Source organism: Neopelma chrysocephalum, unplaced genomic scaffold (genome assembly GCF_003984885.1).
Source record: "Neopelma chrysocephalum unplaced genomic scaffold, ASM398488v2 Primary Assembly neopelma1_138, whole genome shotgun sequence".
Lineage (NCBI taxonomy): Eukaryota > Metazoa > Chordata > Aves > Passeriformes > Pipridae > Neopelma > Neopelma chrysocephalum.
Window position 1 is genome coordinate 5443583 of NW_020897800.1, and position 15951 is coordinate 5459533.

The following is a 15951-nucleotide window of genomic DNA, read 5'->3' on the forward strand; positions in this document are numbered from 1 at the left end:
TGGACACGTCAGACCGAGCCATGTCCCCATCCTGCTCACCCTGGGAATCTGGACTCAGGGTACTCACAGTACACATCCACGGTCCTGCTGATGTTTGTGCTGCCCAGGGCGTTGGTGACCTCGCAGGAGACGGGCTCAAAGAAGAAGGTGTGGTCCACAATGGTTTCGTAGAAGTCACCAGAGGCTTCCTTTATAACCTGGCCTTTTTTCGCCCACCTGTTGGAGCAAACAGAGCATCACTGTGGTGCTGCTGTCGTGTGTCTCTTGTCATCTCCACGTGTGCACAGGTTGTAGAGCTGGGGGCAGCACAGCACAGGGTGCCCTTGACTTTAGGAGGGACATGAATGTGTCCTCAGCATCGTCCCCTTCCCTGGGATGTAGGGATGTGGGGATGTGGGGATTACAGCTGCAGGTTTTGGAGAGGGGCCACCAAAACAATGTGTACGTGTATCCCCTCTGAGACCTTTCCAAAGTTTCTATTTCCCTGTTTTGTTGGGAATGCACCTCATTCCTTAGAACTGTGAAAACTTCAGTGATGGGAGGGATGGGACATGGAGGGTCTCTGCTGATGGGGAACCACAGTCCCTTCCTGAACACTTGCCAACAACATCCTTCCACATCAAAACCACTAAAAACCTTTTGAACTGCCCCCCACTTTTAACCTTTTCTTCCTTCTATTTTTTTTTCCCCAGTCAAAGAGAACTTTATCCCTTTAAGGCAGCTGAAATAACATTCCCCCGAAAAGCCAAGCTGGCATTTGCAACACTGCGACTTGCAAATTGTCTTGGAGAACAAGCTGTCAACTCAGCACTTGAATTAAGCCGCTGTTTGCCAAACAATGAGCAAATGTGACCTAATGGGGCACCATCTGGCAACCTGCCACTCGGGAACGGGTGGGAAAGGCAGGAGATGCTGTCAGGCAGTGTGAAAATCCAGCCAGTCTTTGGGGGAAGGGAAAGAAAGCCTGGGAAAAACCACGTAATAATCCCCCCCACCCAAACAAGTGATAGGTAAATTCAGGAGACAGGGTTTCCCTGAGGAATCTCTGCCCTGTTGTCTTGGGGCTGCCCTCCTCTGGTTGTGCTGGATGGGTTGGGAAAGATGCCCCACTGGGAGATGGGCTCTGGAGAGAGGCAGGAGCCACGGAGGCTGCTTCCCACGTGGGGTCTGTGGGGTGGTTTTGGGAAGGCTGTTCCCTCAAGGTGAAAGGCACCAGCTCTTGGTCCTCCCGCGGGTCTCCTGCTGCTCTCTGCTCACTCCCAAGCTCTGCTATGGGTCCCCACCGCTTCAGTGCTGCCCCAAAGGCACCAAGGACAACTGGAGCTGCAGGGAGCTCCTGCCGAGGCTCTGTAGGCACAGAAGTGCCTCGGTGGGGCTGGAGTGAGAGTGAAACGCTGGTCCGTGGCAGGGCGGAGAACACCCTGAGCGCTGCCAGAGCCTCAAGCACCTGTTAATGTGCCCCTCAGTGACTCCTGCCAGCTCCGAACAGCCTCGCCCCCCTCATGGCACGGCGTTCTGGGATCTGTTCGTGGGCAGATGGAAGTGATTTGTATGCACTGACCTGCCCTCACATCCCATTTATCTTTGCACCTCTAACAGATGCTGACTGGCCACTTCAGCTTCCCTCCCCTCCCCTGCTCCTCCTCGGCCTCCCCCTTCAGTAATTAATCAGGTTTTATTTCTAGGGCTGCGCTTCGTGTGTTAATGAGGGAGGTTCCCTATGGAACAAACCAGCACAAGCGACGCCTTCCAGGTGCTGCTCCAAAGGTCTGAGCGGTCAGTGGTGCTTTGGTGACGCCTTTCTCCTCCCAGAGGGAACTGCAACCCGAGCCAAGCGGCTCGCAAGGGGTCAGCCACCAGGGCCGGTCTCAGCGTCCCGCTTCCCTGGCTCCCGATCGGATCTGCCTTGCCCCGCTGCCCCCCTGCTGCAGGAACGCTGCTGCCCATCGGGGAGAGCATCTGCCAGCGCTGCAGCAGCAGCTTGTTCCTCGGGGATGGGGTGGGAGAGGGATGGAGGGACCTGGCAGAGCTCTGAGATCCCGTCCCTGAAGCTTTGCACGGCTTGTGGGATGGAGGGGACACACGTTCTCCTCGTCTCCTGTTTGGTTTGCTGGTCACAAAGGCCTGAATCCACGTTTCAGGAACTTCTGATGAATGAAAGCAAGGAAGAAGGGAAGGTAGAATGCTCGAGGGACAGGGAAATTCCAACTACTGAACACCGAAATGCCTTGTGCTCTTTGCCAGAAACACTTCTGCTTCTTTAGGTCCTTTTACAACTTTGTCCCCGTAGAGGCTCCCAACCACAAGCAAATTTCCAGCCTCTTATTCTGAGCTGGGTCTTGTTCTGCTCCTCAGGTGCTCGAGGCAGACACCAGGTACATGAGACCATTTCCCTGCAGTGCTGAGTGGGATGGGGTGCAGCCCCAAAACTTTGGGATAATCCAGAGCTTCACTTGTGCCGGGCACTTCCCTGGTAATTTGAGCAAATCCAGCTTCCCTGCTCTGCAAAGGACAAGGAGGAGGCTTCAAGTTAAGGATTAAGTGACTTGTGGGCTCTCTGGGTCATGTCCTTGCACCTGCCTGCAGCTCCTTCCTCCCAGCAGAGACACGGAAGGCACCGGGAATTGGAACCGGACGGAGCAGGTGGATTTGAGCCGGGCAGACTTCACCTGAGATCTTCCTGGATGTTGCAAAACTGAGGCCGAGGTTTCCAAGAACTATTTGACATTGCAGCTGTGTGGGAAAACACCCCCCAACAACCGTGGCACGGTGCTTTATGGCTGGTTCAAAACCCATCGCTTCCGCAAAACTGGATTTCCCGAGCGCGGAGATGTGTCACAAACAGCAATTTTTCGTGCTTCAGCAGAGATCAAGGTTCTTGCTCCCGTTTTCCAAGGCTTAACACGGCTAAATCAATGTGGCTGAACAAGCAGTATAGATCTTTTATAATGTCAAATTGGTTTTTAATAACAGCAGCTGATAACCCTGTTGTAAAGCTTCCCGTGATGGGCGCGTGGACGGCCAGAGGGCAACTTACTCAGGGTTTTAACGAGCCCATAAAGTGTCCTACTCACCTATTAACCCTTCAGTAATTATTTATAAACAGAATCTGAATAAAACAGGGCAGAGAAGATGGGAGGATGCTCCAGCAGCCCCATCCATCACCTCCTGGCTCTACATGATTTCTTCCTCATGTCTCCCGGGCCGTGTTGCACCAAGCCTGGCTCCCAGCCAGCGCTCCTTGTCCACCCTGGAGAGCAGGGACTCCTTTCATTTATATTGTTCCCTTGAAGGTATTTATAGATTGCAAACATGCCTCCCAGGGTCTTTTCCAGGCTATATAAATTTACCTCCTTTACTCTCTCCCCGTATGACTTGGCTGCAAAGTGACCTGTCCCTGTTTGCTGCCAGTTTTCTTCCTAAGCCAGATGCCCCTGCAGGGACAGGTCTGGGCAGGGTGGGCTCCTCCTGCCCCAGGAAAGGGGTGAGGGTGTGTCCGTGGGGATCCTGTCACTCCCTGGGCAATCTGTGCCAGGGCCTCACCACCTTCACAGCCAAGAATTCCTTCCCAATATCCCATCTAACCCTGCCCTCTGGCAGTGGGAAGCCATTCCCCCTTGTCCTGTCCTTCCAGGCCCTTGTCCCCAGTCCCTCTCCAGCTCTCTTAGAGCCCCTTTAGGCCCTGGAAGGGGCTCTCAGGTCTCCCTGGAGCCTTCCCTTTTCAGGCTGAACCCCCCCAGCTCTCCCAGCCTGCCCCTATAACAGAGATGTGCACATTTTCTCTTCTTCCTTTCTCTTCACCAAGCACCATCTCAGCCTGTTTTCCCAGATGGGCATTTCTTCCCCTCTTGGCTGAGTTTCATTTTGTTATTTCCTTTCCCATATTTCTAACGTGCCTTTGTTTTCCTCTGGCCTCTCTGAGGGAGTACCTGGTGCCTCCCAGTTCAGTATCTCCTGCAAATTGAATCTGCTCGGGTGATGGAGGAAAACAAATTTCAACCGGGAAAGAGATATTTTGATCCAAGTTTCAAAGGGGTTATTACAGACAGCACTGAAAAGCTGGTGATTAAAGAATGAACAAAAAATAGAATACCTACACTGAAGAGGAAGGGAGGGACTTTTCTAAGGAGACATTCTTCAGGGAAATAGCATTTTTCTGACTCCATCGATCGCTTCCCAGCTAAGAGTACATGCAAGCAAATAAGGACAGACAGTTTGGGATTTGTCAGCTCCCAAGCAATGCCTGGGTTTTGTTTTGGTTTTCATTTGTCAATGTTTTTTCCTCTTCTGCTCTGTTTTCCAAAGGAAACCTGCCAAAACCCGGGATGATGCGCCTGTGCTTCCTCCCGGGCTCTCAGTAGGCTGGTCTGCAAGGTCTCCTTCTGCACAAGGGGTTTGACCCAGCAGCTCCATACCTTTTTTTTTCCCCGAATCCTGTTTCTGGCTGGGCTTCCAGGCTGGTGGAGCCCACGAAGAGCTCACCAGAGTCAGAGCAAGAGCACAACAAGCCCCACAGAGCATCACTCCCTGGAGGAGCGTCACCAATGTGCGTCATCCTCCCGAGCTCAGCCTGGCAAATCCATCCCTCTGGCTCTGCTGCACCCACTTGGAATTCTTCAACACACAGCCAGCCTGAACAAGGTACTGACTTCCCAGCCCTGGGAAGGCTGCAGGGCTGTCCAAAGTCTTCTTCAGAAAAGTCTTCATCGGGCCATGGCTCCTCCCAGAAGCAGCACGGGAACTACTGCAGGGCAACAGGGGGTTGCTGGGGCTCTCTGGACTCCGCACAAATCCATCCTGCAGACCCACAAGGAGCATTTTGGGAGCTGCCAGCAGGGGGTTTGCTCCTTGAACCAGCCCTCCTGGTGGAGTGGCTGCTCCGGTGGCGTTATAAGCCGGGGAAGTGGAGTGTGGCGTCGCTTTTAATTAACAATTCAAAATGAAGTGGTCGCTTGCCATATAAATTGTGTTTACTAGGAATTACTTAAAATGGATAAATATTTTCTTGGACGCATTTTAATTGCTTAATAAAAGTACCAAGAACACCCACAAATACCTTAAATAAATGCATGGCTCGGGGAATGAATTAATTAACATTTCATTCCTGGGAACGGCCATTAATTGCTAGCAATTGCTCGGAGAATGGGTTTTTTTTTCCTTTACTGCCACAGCAGTACCTTCAGTTCCTAGTGTGTGATGTGACAGTCCCCCCTCATCCCCATGTGTGACAGCTGCCAGTGGGGTGCTGTGGGCACCACCTGGCATCCCCCGTGGATGGAGCTGATGGTGTTTTGTGGGTGATGTGCTGGCATCTCTTGGAGGCCCGAGGTGGGCAGGGACAGTGGGTGGCTCATGCTGGCATCTGCAGTGAGTGACAGCCTTGTGAGAGTGATGGAGTGAGGAGCAGAGCCCGAGCGGTGTCACACCCTCCCCCTGCACGGCTCCGGCGTGATGCATCGCCCAAATTATTTCTTTATTAAGGGTAAATTTTCATAATGGTGATGTATGGGGTTATTCCTCTTCTCCTGCCTGCTCCCTCCCTAATGAAGACGTGTGGGCCCTGCCTGGCTCCTCGGTGGCACCGCTGCCGCCCACCCCCCGTGTGTTCATTTATCAGCAGCGCAGGCAAGAGGTGATCTCTCCACCACCCAAACTACAAGGCTGGGCCTTGCAGCTCGGGTTGAATGGAGTCCAGGAGGGCAGAGCCCTGAGCAGAGCACTGAGCAGCCTGGCTGATGGCTGGCTGGCCCTCGAACACAGGGGCTGGGATGATCACAGAGCCATCCAATAGTTTGGGTTGGAAAGGGTCTCTAAGATCACAGAGTCCAACGTTGACCCAGCACTGCCAAGGCCACCACTAAACCATGTCCCTAAACAGCATATCCATACGTTTTTTAACACTTCCAGGGATGGTGACTCCACCACTGCCCTGGGAAGCCTGTGACAGTTATTGGCAACACTTTCCATGAAGAAATTTTCCCTAATATCCAATCTGAACCTACCCTGGTGCAACTTAAGGCCTTTTCCTCTCATCCTGTCCCTTGTTCCCTGGGAGCAGAGTCCACACCCCCCTGGGTCCCCCCTCCTGTCAAGGAGTTAGAGAGAGTGAGAAGGTCCCCCCTGAGCCTCCTTTTCTCCAGGCTGGGACCCCCCAGCTCCTTCAGCTGCTCCTGCTGCTCCAGACCCTTTCCCAGTTCCATTCCCTTCTCCGGACACACTCCAGCCCCCCACTGTTGTATTTTGTAGTAAGGGGCCCAAAACTGGACACAAGATTTGAGACACGGTCTCGACTGTGCTGACAACAGGGGGAGAAAGCATTTGGAAAGGTATTTCCTTGCATGTGCCACCCACAGTACTCAAGGAAAGGCTTCCAACCCTCCACCTCCCATCCTGATAAACCTCCATCTCCACACAGCAGTGAGGACCTCTTCCCAAACCTCTCCATCTCCACGTGGGCGCCATGGCTCCACCACGAAGCCAACGCTGTGTCCTAAAGGTGGACATGCCCCAGCTCGGAGCAGAGACGCCAACTTTGTTCATCTCCTCCTGCCTGTTTTTTCCCCCCACGTGGCTTTTCTTCAGAAACAAACAAACAGGAAAGATTGCAACCTTTTCTCAAATTCCAGACTCTTATCCCTGACATGTTTGGTGTCTGATTGCGCTCATCGCGATTCACCAGTTGCCACTACTGGGGTTGGGTTTTGTTTAAACACTCTGAGGTTTTGATGATTAATAATAACACCTTGCTGTGTAGGGGAAAACTCTGGCTTGATTTCCCATCTCGTCTTGGCTCCAGCTTTCCCCCTCCTGCCAAACCAGGAGGCTGGGTTGAGCCTGATTGCTCATCAGCTGCAGACTTCAGGGCGGCGCCCGGGTTTTGCATCCCCTCCTTGCCATCAATGGTCCCGTGGGAGGGAAAATCAGTGAGGGGCTGCTTGGAGCTCCCCAAATCACACCTGAAGATGTTCAGTGGGAGTTCAGCTCTGTGGAGAACATTGGGGTATGGGAGCAGAGATGAGCAGGGACACCCCAGGGTCAGTTCTGTGCTGCCTGAGGCACGGGAGCCCAGAAGAACTGGGGAGAGCAGGTTTCCCTCTGCCAGATGACACAATTAAAGCCATGTCACTACTCCAGCCGTGGCTCATTTTTGGTGAGAAACCAATCAAAACAACCTTTTTCTTAGCACAGTGATTGGAACAAATTGGCCACAGAAGCAGAGAGGGAGAAGTAAACAAAGCTGTTAACTTGTCACTGACTTGACTGATCAACCGTGGTGGATGGTTGGGGCTGGCTGATGAGCCGTGCAGATCATCAATGGCCCGATGCCACCCACAGGGCCCCTGGACCCAGCACCTCCTGGGGGATGCAGCTGAGCTCTGTGTGTGCCAGAGGCACGGGGAGGCCTTGGAGCCCATGGGTGGCTTGGCTGGGGAATAAAACCTGCCCAGTGCATGTGCATCCCATGCTGGAGCACGTGCCTGGCACTGGCAGGCCACAGACACCGGGTTTAGCAGCAGGGAGAGGTTGGCCAAAGCCCGTCCCACCGTGTCCCTCTGGCTCCTTCCCTGCACTGGAAGGAGCTGGTGAAGTTGCTCATCCCTCCCCTGGAAGGAAACCAGAGAGGCGCTGCTGGAAAAGCTATTACTGTTTCAAAAGGGAAGCATCAAACTTCATGGACTGGGTGATTCCTTCTGCAAATCGAGCTGTTTTCTTGACAGATCAAAACAAAATGCAGACACTTTAGATGTGGCACTGTTTTAATCCCGCTGTTTAAAATCCCCCCTCCTCCTCCACCCCCTCACGGGAGAGGGCTGGGCACCAATCCCGTCCCCATTAATCCCTCTTTGGCACTTCTCTTACCACTACGGATGTTTTCCTGCCCCTCTCCTTTCACAAATTCACCTCCTTTTGCAGTAACTCCTCTTCCCTCTAAGGAGAGGATTTAAGATTTAAGAATCCATGGCCCCGCATCATATGAAAATTGCGCTTTTTCCCTCCAAGTTAAGTTACTAGTATTAAATTCTTGATTTTTCTATATGCAGAGAAAGTTTAAAACCATTCAGGCTACAACAGCCAGCTGCCAAAACTGCTTATCCTGGGGAAATACTGGGGATGTGAGTCACCTCCCCAGTCCTGGATGAGCTTGGAGGTGTCACCTCTCCTGGGGGGATTTTACCCCCTTGGCAGTGATGCTGCATTTCACTTCTCCTGCCTACATCGTCTTGACTTATCCTGCCACACAATAGACATGACTAATAGCTTAACCATTATTTTGGGTAATCCAATTTCATCACGTGGTTTGTGTTTCCTCAAATCGTTTAACAGGATTAATCCTTTCCGGGGTCTTCCTGCCCCTCTCCACCCCCGTCGCAGGATGTCTTTAGCCAGATTTATGGATGCTGGCATGTCAGGGAGCTAATTCTCCTCTGTGTTTATCCTCCTCAGTGCAAAGTGAATCTTAGTGCTGTGAAGCTGCTCAAACTTGCCTTTCCCTCCACTCCAGCTCTTATTTTCCCCCCCCTGCTTGTGGCCTTTGCAACTTTACACCTCGATGTGCCAATTCCTTTGGGCTTGGCAGGAAGGAGACAGTGGTGAACCGAGACAGAAAACCCCAGCTCTTCACTGACATAAGAAATCTGCTGCTGGGGGATCTCGAAGGTGATGCTGGGCTGGGACCTCATGTTTCAGATCACTGGAGCTACCAAATCCACACTTTTCAGGGCAGAAATGATGGGCACAGCGGGCGGGAGTGTCTCCTGCCTTCCTGCACGTGGGATTCATGCATGGCCAGAGAGCTGTTGGGTATCTGGGGCTTTTCAAAGGGTTTTTATTTTCTTGGCTGGCTCCTAAAGCTCCTCCAAGGTTTTGACCTGGGCTTGTTCGGGATGTTTTCAAGGGCTTCATGCTTTGGTCTCTGTAGCATGAGAGGGTTTGACCTCATGCTGGCCTGGAGAGAGGAGACAGACCTCGGGCCAGATCTACATCAACTCTTCAAGGATGGTGACCAACCTTGGATATGCCAAACTGCCAGTGATGCCTTGGACCACCAAAAGTGGTGCCCACTATCCTGACCCAACTCCCTCTGAGTTTCCAGTCCCTGCTCCAAGCAAACCCCTAAAAGCCCTTTTGATCCCCATGACAGCTGCTGCTCCTACCCCATTGCTCAGGTTCCTTCCTTAGGCTCTATCTGTGTGACTCCTGGCACATCCCCAGGCTGGTGTGAAGGCACAGCTCCTTCTCTGGCAGGTTCCCTGGCCAGTCCTGCCAGAACAGTTAATTACTCAGGGCTGAAGTGTGTCTGGATCAAAGGATTCACGTTGGGATTATCAACGGAGGCAGCTGTGCCCGGAGGTGGCACCCTGGGTGAGAGAGGCTGGGTCCTCATTTTTTGGGAATCTTCTCACAGGAGATGCCAAGGGCAGGGATTTCTGTGTAAGGAACATGGGATCCCTCTGACTGAACTGTGAGTGACTTGGGGATCTGGCAGGTCATAAGGAGGAATAATAAACATCCAGAAGCGTGTTCCCTCTGTGTGCTAACACACAGGCAGCTTACAGGGGAAGTAGAATAAAGTCACGAGTTCACCAAAAGGTCTGTTCATCTGTTCAGTGTGAAATTCATCCACGGAATCACAGAATTGTTCAGCTTGGAAAAGATCTCCAAGATGATCTAGTCCAACCTTTCCCTCAGCACTGCCAAAACCATCACTAAACCTTGTCCCCAAGTGCCACATCTACGTGACTTCTAAACCCCTTCAGGGATGGGGACTCCCACCACTGCCCTGGGCAGCCTGTGCCAAGACAATCCTCTTGGGGAAGAAATTGTTCCTAATATTCAATATAAATTTCCTCTGGCATAACCTGAGGCCATTTGTTCTTATCCTATTGCTTGTTAGTTGAGATAAGAAACCAACCCCCACCTGGCTTCACTCTCCCGTCAGGGAGTTGGAGAGAGCAACAAGGTCTCCCCTGAGCCTCTTTTTCTCCAGGTAAACAACCCCAGCTCCCTCAGCCATCTATCAATTCAACCATCCATCCATCCCCAAAATTATGCTCAGGTCACTCTTCTGGGCAAATCCTCTTGAATGCCCTTCGACACCCTGGCCCAGCACTGCCCTTCTCAGCCCTGTCATGAGAAAACAATCCAACCTGGCTGCCTTGATCTATCCACTTCTCTATAAAACAGCAAGAAACAGCATTTAAAAAAAAAAGACATCTCCAGAAGTAACAGCCACAAAGTCCTTCATTACCCACTTCAGCAGCAAAGTGGAGCCAAGCAGTAAGTGTTGGTTGATGCTTTGCAAAAAACCATCTAATCCAGAGACAACATCCTGCCTTTCCCCTTTGCTTTAATATTTGTCAGCAGCTTCCAGAGAGGCACAGGAACCCAAGGATACCTTTGAGACCTGAAGGGAACAGAATTACTCTATGATCTGCTGCTGGATGAGACCAGAGTCCCTTTGGGGTCTCTCTGGGATGGGCTGTGCAAGGGTAGGTGCTTTTTATCCCAAACAAACACGCCAAGATAACTCCATGCCAGGTGGAGAGGAAGCTCAGGGTGCACAGCACGTCTTCACCATGGCTACCACAGTCCCCCAGGTTTGTGGAGGGAGGGCTCCCGTGCCCCAGCTCAGCTCGTGCCAGCTCTTCCCTTACTTCCCCTTGATCTGCTGTTTCCTGACGAACCCAGCCCCACTTCCCAGCTGTGTGACATTTACTCAGGCTCAGCAGTGGATCCACATTCCAGCAGCCTACACATGGTGGGATGAGCCCTCTGACTGCCAGTGTCCAGTCATGTGCACTGGGGAACAACCAGGACACGTGTTCCTGGAGGGCAAGTGGGACCCAGTGGGTTTATTGTTGGACACCAGCATCCCCTGGATTTTTCCATGTTCCTGCCATGCCTGTTGGCCCTCATTTTGCAGCTGTCCCAACAGCTCTTTTAGGCAGGGACATTTCCAAGGGTGGCACTGGGGGAATTAGTCAAATGCACAGTAACTGGTGCTGCCTGCAATCACCAAATCACCACTGGGTTACCGGGGCAGACACGGGCACAGGGAGAGAAGTAGATGCCAACAACTTCATCCTCTGTTTAACACCCTTCTGGCCCATGAAACCTGCAATAAAGGACCGAAGAAGTGAAATCCTTTAGGAAAGTGCCTGCAGGGCTGAGGTGGGTGCCACCTCTGTCCCCACCCCTGCCCTCCTTGCTTCATCCCTGCTTCATCCTTCACACCTCACTTGTCCCTGGTCACATTCCCCCCATTCTGGCATGAAAGCAGAAAAACCTCAAACAGAGCTGAAGGCCTCTTAAATCAATGTCTTTCCCGACTCAGAAACTGTAAGAGGATTCATTATTTATATGGCAGAAACACAAAAGCTTAGCATATTTTAAGCTGTCTGAAATGACTTCAAGGCAACTCTTCCCCTGTCTTCTTTTTTTAACAAAACACATTGAGATGTCTCTGAACCGAGCGGCAGGAGGAAACTCTTTTTCTTCCAAAAGAGAAAATAATATGTATGGATTGAGGGAGAGAAAGAAAAAACCCTGGTGATCTAGCTTGGGATCACCAAGGAATGCCCATCAGGGGATGTTCCCTGTGAGGTGTTGGCATAATCCTTGGACAGACTCTCTCCTGACGTGGCACGGAGGTTATGGAAGTGGGAGAAGTGAAGGAGGTACCTTTGCTACTTCACAAGCACACCCAGCCATATCCTTCAGAGGCAGCAGGAGAGGAGGTGCTGGGTGTCTTTTTCCCCCTCTTTCTCCCCTTTTTTACATTTTCAATTTAGTCACAGCATCTCTAATTTCCTTAGATCTGAAGCCACCTCATGAGACTGGAAGGGAACGATACGGAAGAAAGATGAGGGGGAAAAAAGGGCCAGTAATCTTGTAAAAGTCAGTTTTGAAAAATCAATTTTCTTGTGTGACAAGATTTGCTTAAGGCTTTTCGTTCTGTGAAATCAGCCCATCATCCTGCGGGAACGCACGAAGGAAGTGGCAAGTGTGGTTTGGAATAACTCAGATTAAAGACTGCTAAATTAGGCTGGAAAAGCTGCCACCTCTCCTCGCAAAGGGAGAGGAGATCTGACCAGAGGAGGCAATGATGCTCCTTCCCAGCCACATTCCCAGGCTCCAGGAAGGAGCTCCAGGAAGGTTTCTTGAAGGAGAGGTGATTGACAAGGCTGGGAAAGCACAACCACAGCTCCAAAGCTTTCGGTAGCACCAAGAGATTTGGGTGCAGAGTTTGCTGGAAATGAGAGGCTTTAGAGACAGGTTCCAACGCTGGGAAACTGAGCAGAGTCTGGAATACTCAGGACGCTGCCAACTCCTGGAATGCTGGTGATCCCAGCCGGGATGGTGATGGCCACCACCGTGGTGCACCCCATGTTTCAGTGAGCCCTCCTGGAACATGGCTGCAAACCCCTCTGGCAGGGGCTCCATCCAGCCTGGGTTTGGACTGGCAGCTCCATCCAGCCTGGGTTTGCACTGGCAGCTCCATCCAGCCTGGGTTTGCACTGGCTGCTCCATCCAGCCTGGGTTTGGACTGGGAGCTCCATCCAGCCTGGGTTTGGACTGGCAGCTCCATCCAGCCTGGGTTAGGACTGGGAGCTCCATCCAGCCTGGGTTTGCACTGGCAGCTCCATCCAGCCTGGGTTAGGACTGGGAGCTCCATCACTCCGTTGTTTGGTACCTTTAATCATCTCCACGTCAGGGACGGTGCTCACCAGTACAAAGCATTCTCCTTCCCCCCCCTTTCCCCCCTTCCCAGCCATCAGACTCTCTCCTCTATGTTCTCTCCTAATTAGTTCGAGCTGGCTCCGAACATCTCCCACCCGCTTGTTCCCATTACCTTGACAAGCCAGGGAACAAGACAAATCTCCCTGTCCTCACACCTCCATGAGCGAGGGAGGCTCTTCCAACCCTGTCTTCCCAGCCTCACCTGGAGCTGTGTGCCTTGGCAGAGCCCCCCCCCTCTTCCCAGCTGCAGGGATAGTTGTGCCTTTTATTTTATTTTATTTTATTTTATTTCCTTTTTTAAAGCCTGTCTTTCCCTCTCCACCTGCCGCCCAGCCACGCTCCTCTCCCTGTCACGGGGAGCTGGCAGATGGGGCTGATGCATCACGAAGGAGATCTGAAGAATTCATTTCCCGTTAGTTTTTTTTTTTCTTTCCCCAGCTTTCATTTTCACTTCAGAGCAAAGGTCCAGTTGTCTGGGAGGAAGCTACAAAGACAAACCCAGGCAGGAAAACAGAGATAGTCAGGAAAAATGTTACAGTGCCGATAACTTGAGACCTCGGTGTGCTTTGCATTCATTTCAACTCCCGCTTTAGCTGCATTTTGCTATGTCTATAAATTAGATTTATTCTGTTACTGCTGTGAAATGCCTGCGGGCCCCTTCCCCGCGCCGGCTTCTCTTCCCTCCCTCGCCAAGCTGGGCTGTGGGAGGCAGCAGGAGAGGTGACAGCCCTGCAGAGGGACAACATATGGACTCGCAGCGTCCTGCCGCTGGACAGACGGCGGCCTCGGCCTTCCGAGGAGGAGGGAGCAGATGGGAGCAGGGGGGAGGAAGGCAACAAAAACTGCACACTGGCATAAACGAGACCTTTCCCAAGCTGCACTGAAGGAGGGAGCTGGTTTGGGGGGGAGAAGGTCCAAAGCTTGCCAAGGAATGGCAGCAAAACCAAAGTGACCGTTCCACTCAAAGATGCTGAGATGCTTCTCACCTGGACCAGACATCTGGTGAGCTGCTCTCCACGTCACCTCCCAGGCAGAGGGGACCCCCGAGGCTCTGCAGGACCCTGGAGGGCTGCTCCAGGTCGTAGAATCACAGAATCCCAGAATGGTTTGGGCTGGAGGGGACCTTAGAGCTCATCCCATTCTAACTCCCTGCCATGGGCAGGGACACTAGACCAGGTTGCTCCAAACTCTGTCCAACTTGGCCTTGAAAGGGTCCCTGTCTCTCCAGAGGGGACATCCAGATGTTTTTTTTCCCTGTGAGTTTGACACTGAGCATGATGCACATGGGGAACATGCCTGCATGCCCATGGATTTCACACCTTGTCTTCAGCCACCAGCCCCTCTATGGCCTGTTTCAAACCCTTGGCAATACCTATTAAATATTACCAGAGGTGTGACTGTAATTTAATAAGACTTAATGTTGCAGATCCCCCTTCCTTGGCAGAGACTCCCAAAAATGGGCCAGCTGGGTTGTGGTCACGGCGATCAAAGCTCTGGGGAACGTTGGGCATGAGGGGATGGTCACTGTTATTCTGGGCCTTTCATTAAGGGCAGATAAAAACAAGCAGCATAAAAACACACCAGCTCCCAGGAGGCACTTTCCAAAGCCATCTGAATTGCATATTAAAGCATATTCAGGTTTTACGGTGCCAGAAGAGGGAAAACGGCCACTGCTGTGGCTTGGCTGAAGGCAGTGCCAGGCGTGCCCATTAAATGCATCATTTGCCACTTCTCCCTCAAAAGTTGCCAATGAAATCATTGCCCCAGATCTCTGCATCAGCTTCCCACGATCCAACAAACCCTCCTGGCCTTTACAGCCTACGGATCTGTGAACATATTCAGCTACGTGGATGAGGCAGGGACGACTGTGGTGTCGTGGAACAGTGTTAAACTCCCAACATGCCTTCCCCTGGCCTTTCACCCGGGAACAGGGATGCTGTGCACATCCAGAGGCCCAACAGACCCACGGACAGCCAGCTGGAAGAGAGGCATCTTGCTCCCAGTGCCTGGGATGATCTCTCCTGGCAGCAGGAAACAATTCCCACGGCTCTTCCTTCCCTAAGACCCAAACTCCTCAGCTCTGTAGATGTGGCTTCATCCTGGTCAGATGAAACAGGGTGCACCCATCTCTCAGCTCAGCTATCCTCACTGTCTGCAGCACTTTGAGCTCACTTTCACTTTTATCCTGCTTCAGATGTATCCCTGGGGGCAGCCCTCTGGCATGGGGTCTGAACAGGTCTGATCCCTGAGGAGTGAGCATGAGAAATTAGGGATGGGAATCCCTACAAACCAGTGACTTGGGACGAGAGGAAATGGCCTCATGTTGCACCTGGGGAGCTTTAGGTTGGATGTTAGGAAACATTTGTTCATTTCTTCCCTGAAAGGGCTGTCCAGCCCTGGCACAGCTGCCCAGGGCAGTGCTGGAGACACCATCCCTGCAGGGATTGAAAAGCCCTGTGGATGTGACACTTGGGGACGTGGGTCAGTGGTGGCCTCGGCAGTGCTGGGGAAATGGTTGGACTAAATGATCTTAGAGGGCTTTTCCAGCCTACACAATTCTGTCATTCCATGACTTGCTGACCTTCATTCTGGGCTTCTCCCTCTGCTATAACCACTCACCCGGGGCAGGGGCTGTCTCTTCACTCTTCCCTTGGGGATTTGTTTTGGAAAAGCTGGGTCTGTGTGTTGAGCCCATGACTGACTGACAATGGATGTGCTCCTGGCAATAAGTTGGTCCATCCAGCCACATTTCCTGGGGCAGTGACAGAGCAATGATTCCACCAAGCCAAGCAAGGGCTGCCCAGCTGCTCATTCCCTCTTCCATCCCTGTGCTCTCACAGGTCTGTGCTGCTCCTCTACCCAGTGTCACCCTCACACTCTCATTCCCTGGCTCTTTGCCACACACCAAAGCAATGCTGAGCCACGAGGGAGCTGGTTCAAGTGCCTGAGCAAACTTCCAAGCCGTTCCCAGCAGGACATGGGGCACGTGCTCTTGGGGAACTCGACTCCTCCGTGGCAGCCTCAGGCAGCTCATGAATAAATCTGGTGAGATGCAGGTCCCCAAACGGGCTCAGAGGATAAAGAGCAGCAATGCCCTGTGGAGTTTGAACTTCTCCTACGGGTTTGTTCAAACAAAGTGTGGGAATGTGTCTCCATGGAATGAATGCCTCCGAGGTGCACAGTGCATGGCAGGCAGGCCAAGGACAGCTG

The 15951-nt window shown here is 52.2% G+C and overlaps 1 protein-coding gene across 4 annotated transcripts in view; it reads right to left on the reverse strand.

The window, feature by feature from the left end:
• KIRREL3 (kirre like nephrin family adhesion molecule 3) overlaps nt 1-15951 on the reverse strand; it is a 359658-nt gene that overhangs the window by 22268 nt on the left and 321439 nt on the right. For all 4 annotated transcript variants that reach the window (XM_027699387.1, XM_027699386.1, XM_027699385.1 and 1 more), the window contains one exon: nt 68-216. In XM_027699387.1, coding sequence (XP_027555188.1) covers nt 68-216 — 149 coding nt within the window. The remainder of the gene's footprint in view (nt 1-67; nt 217-15951) is intronic.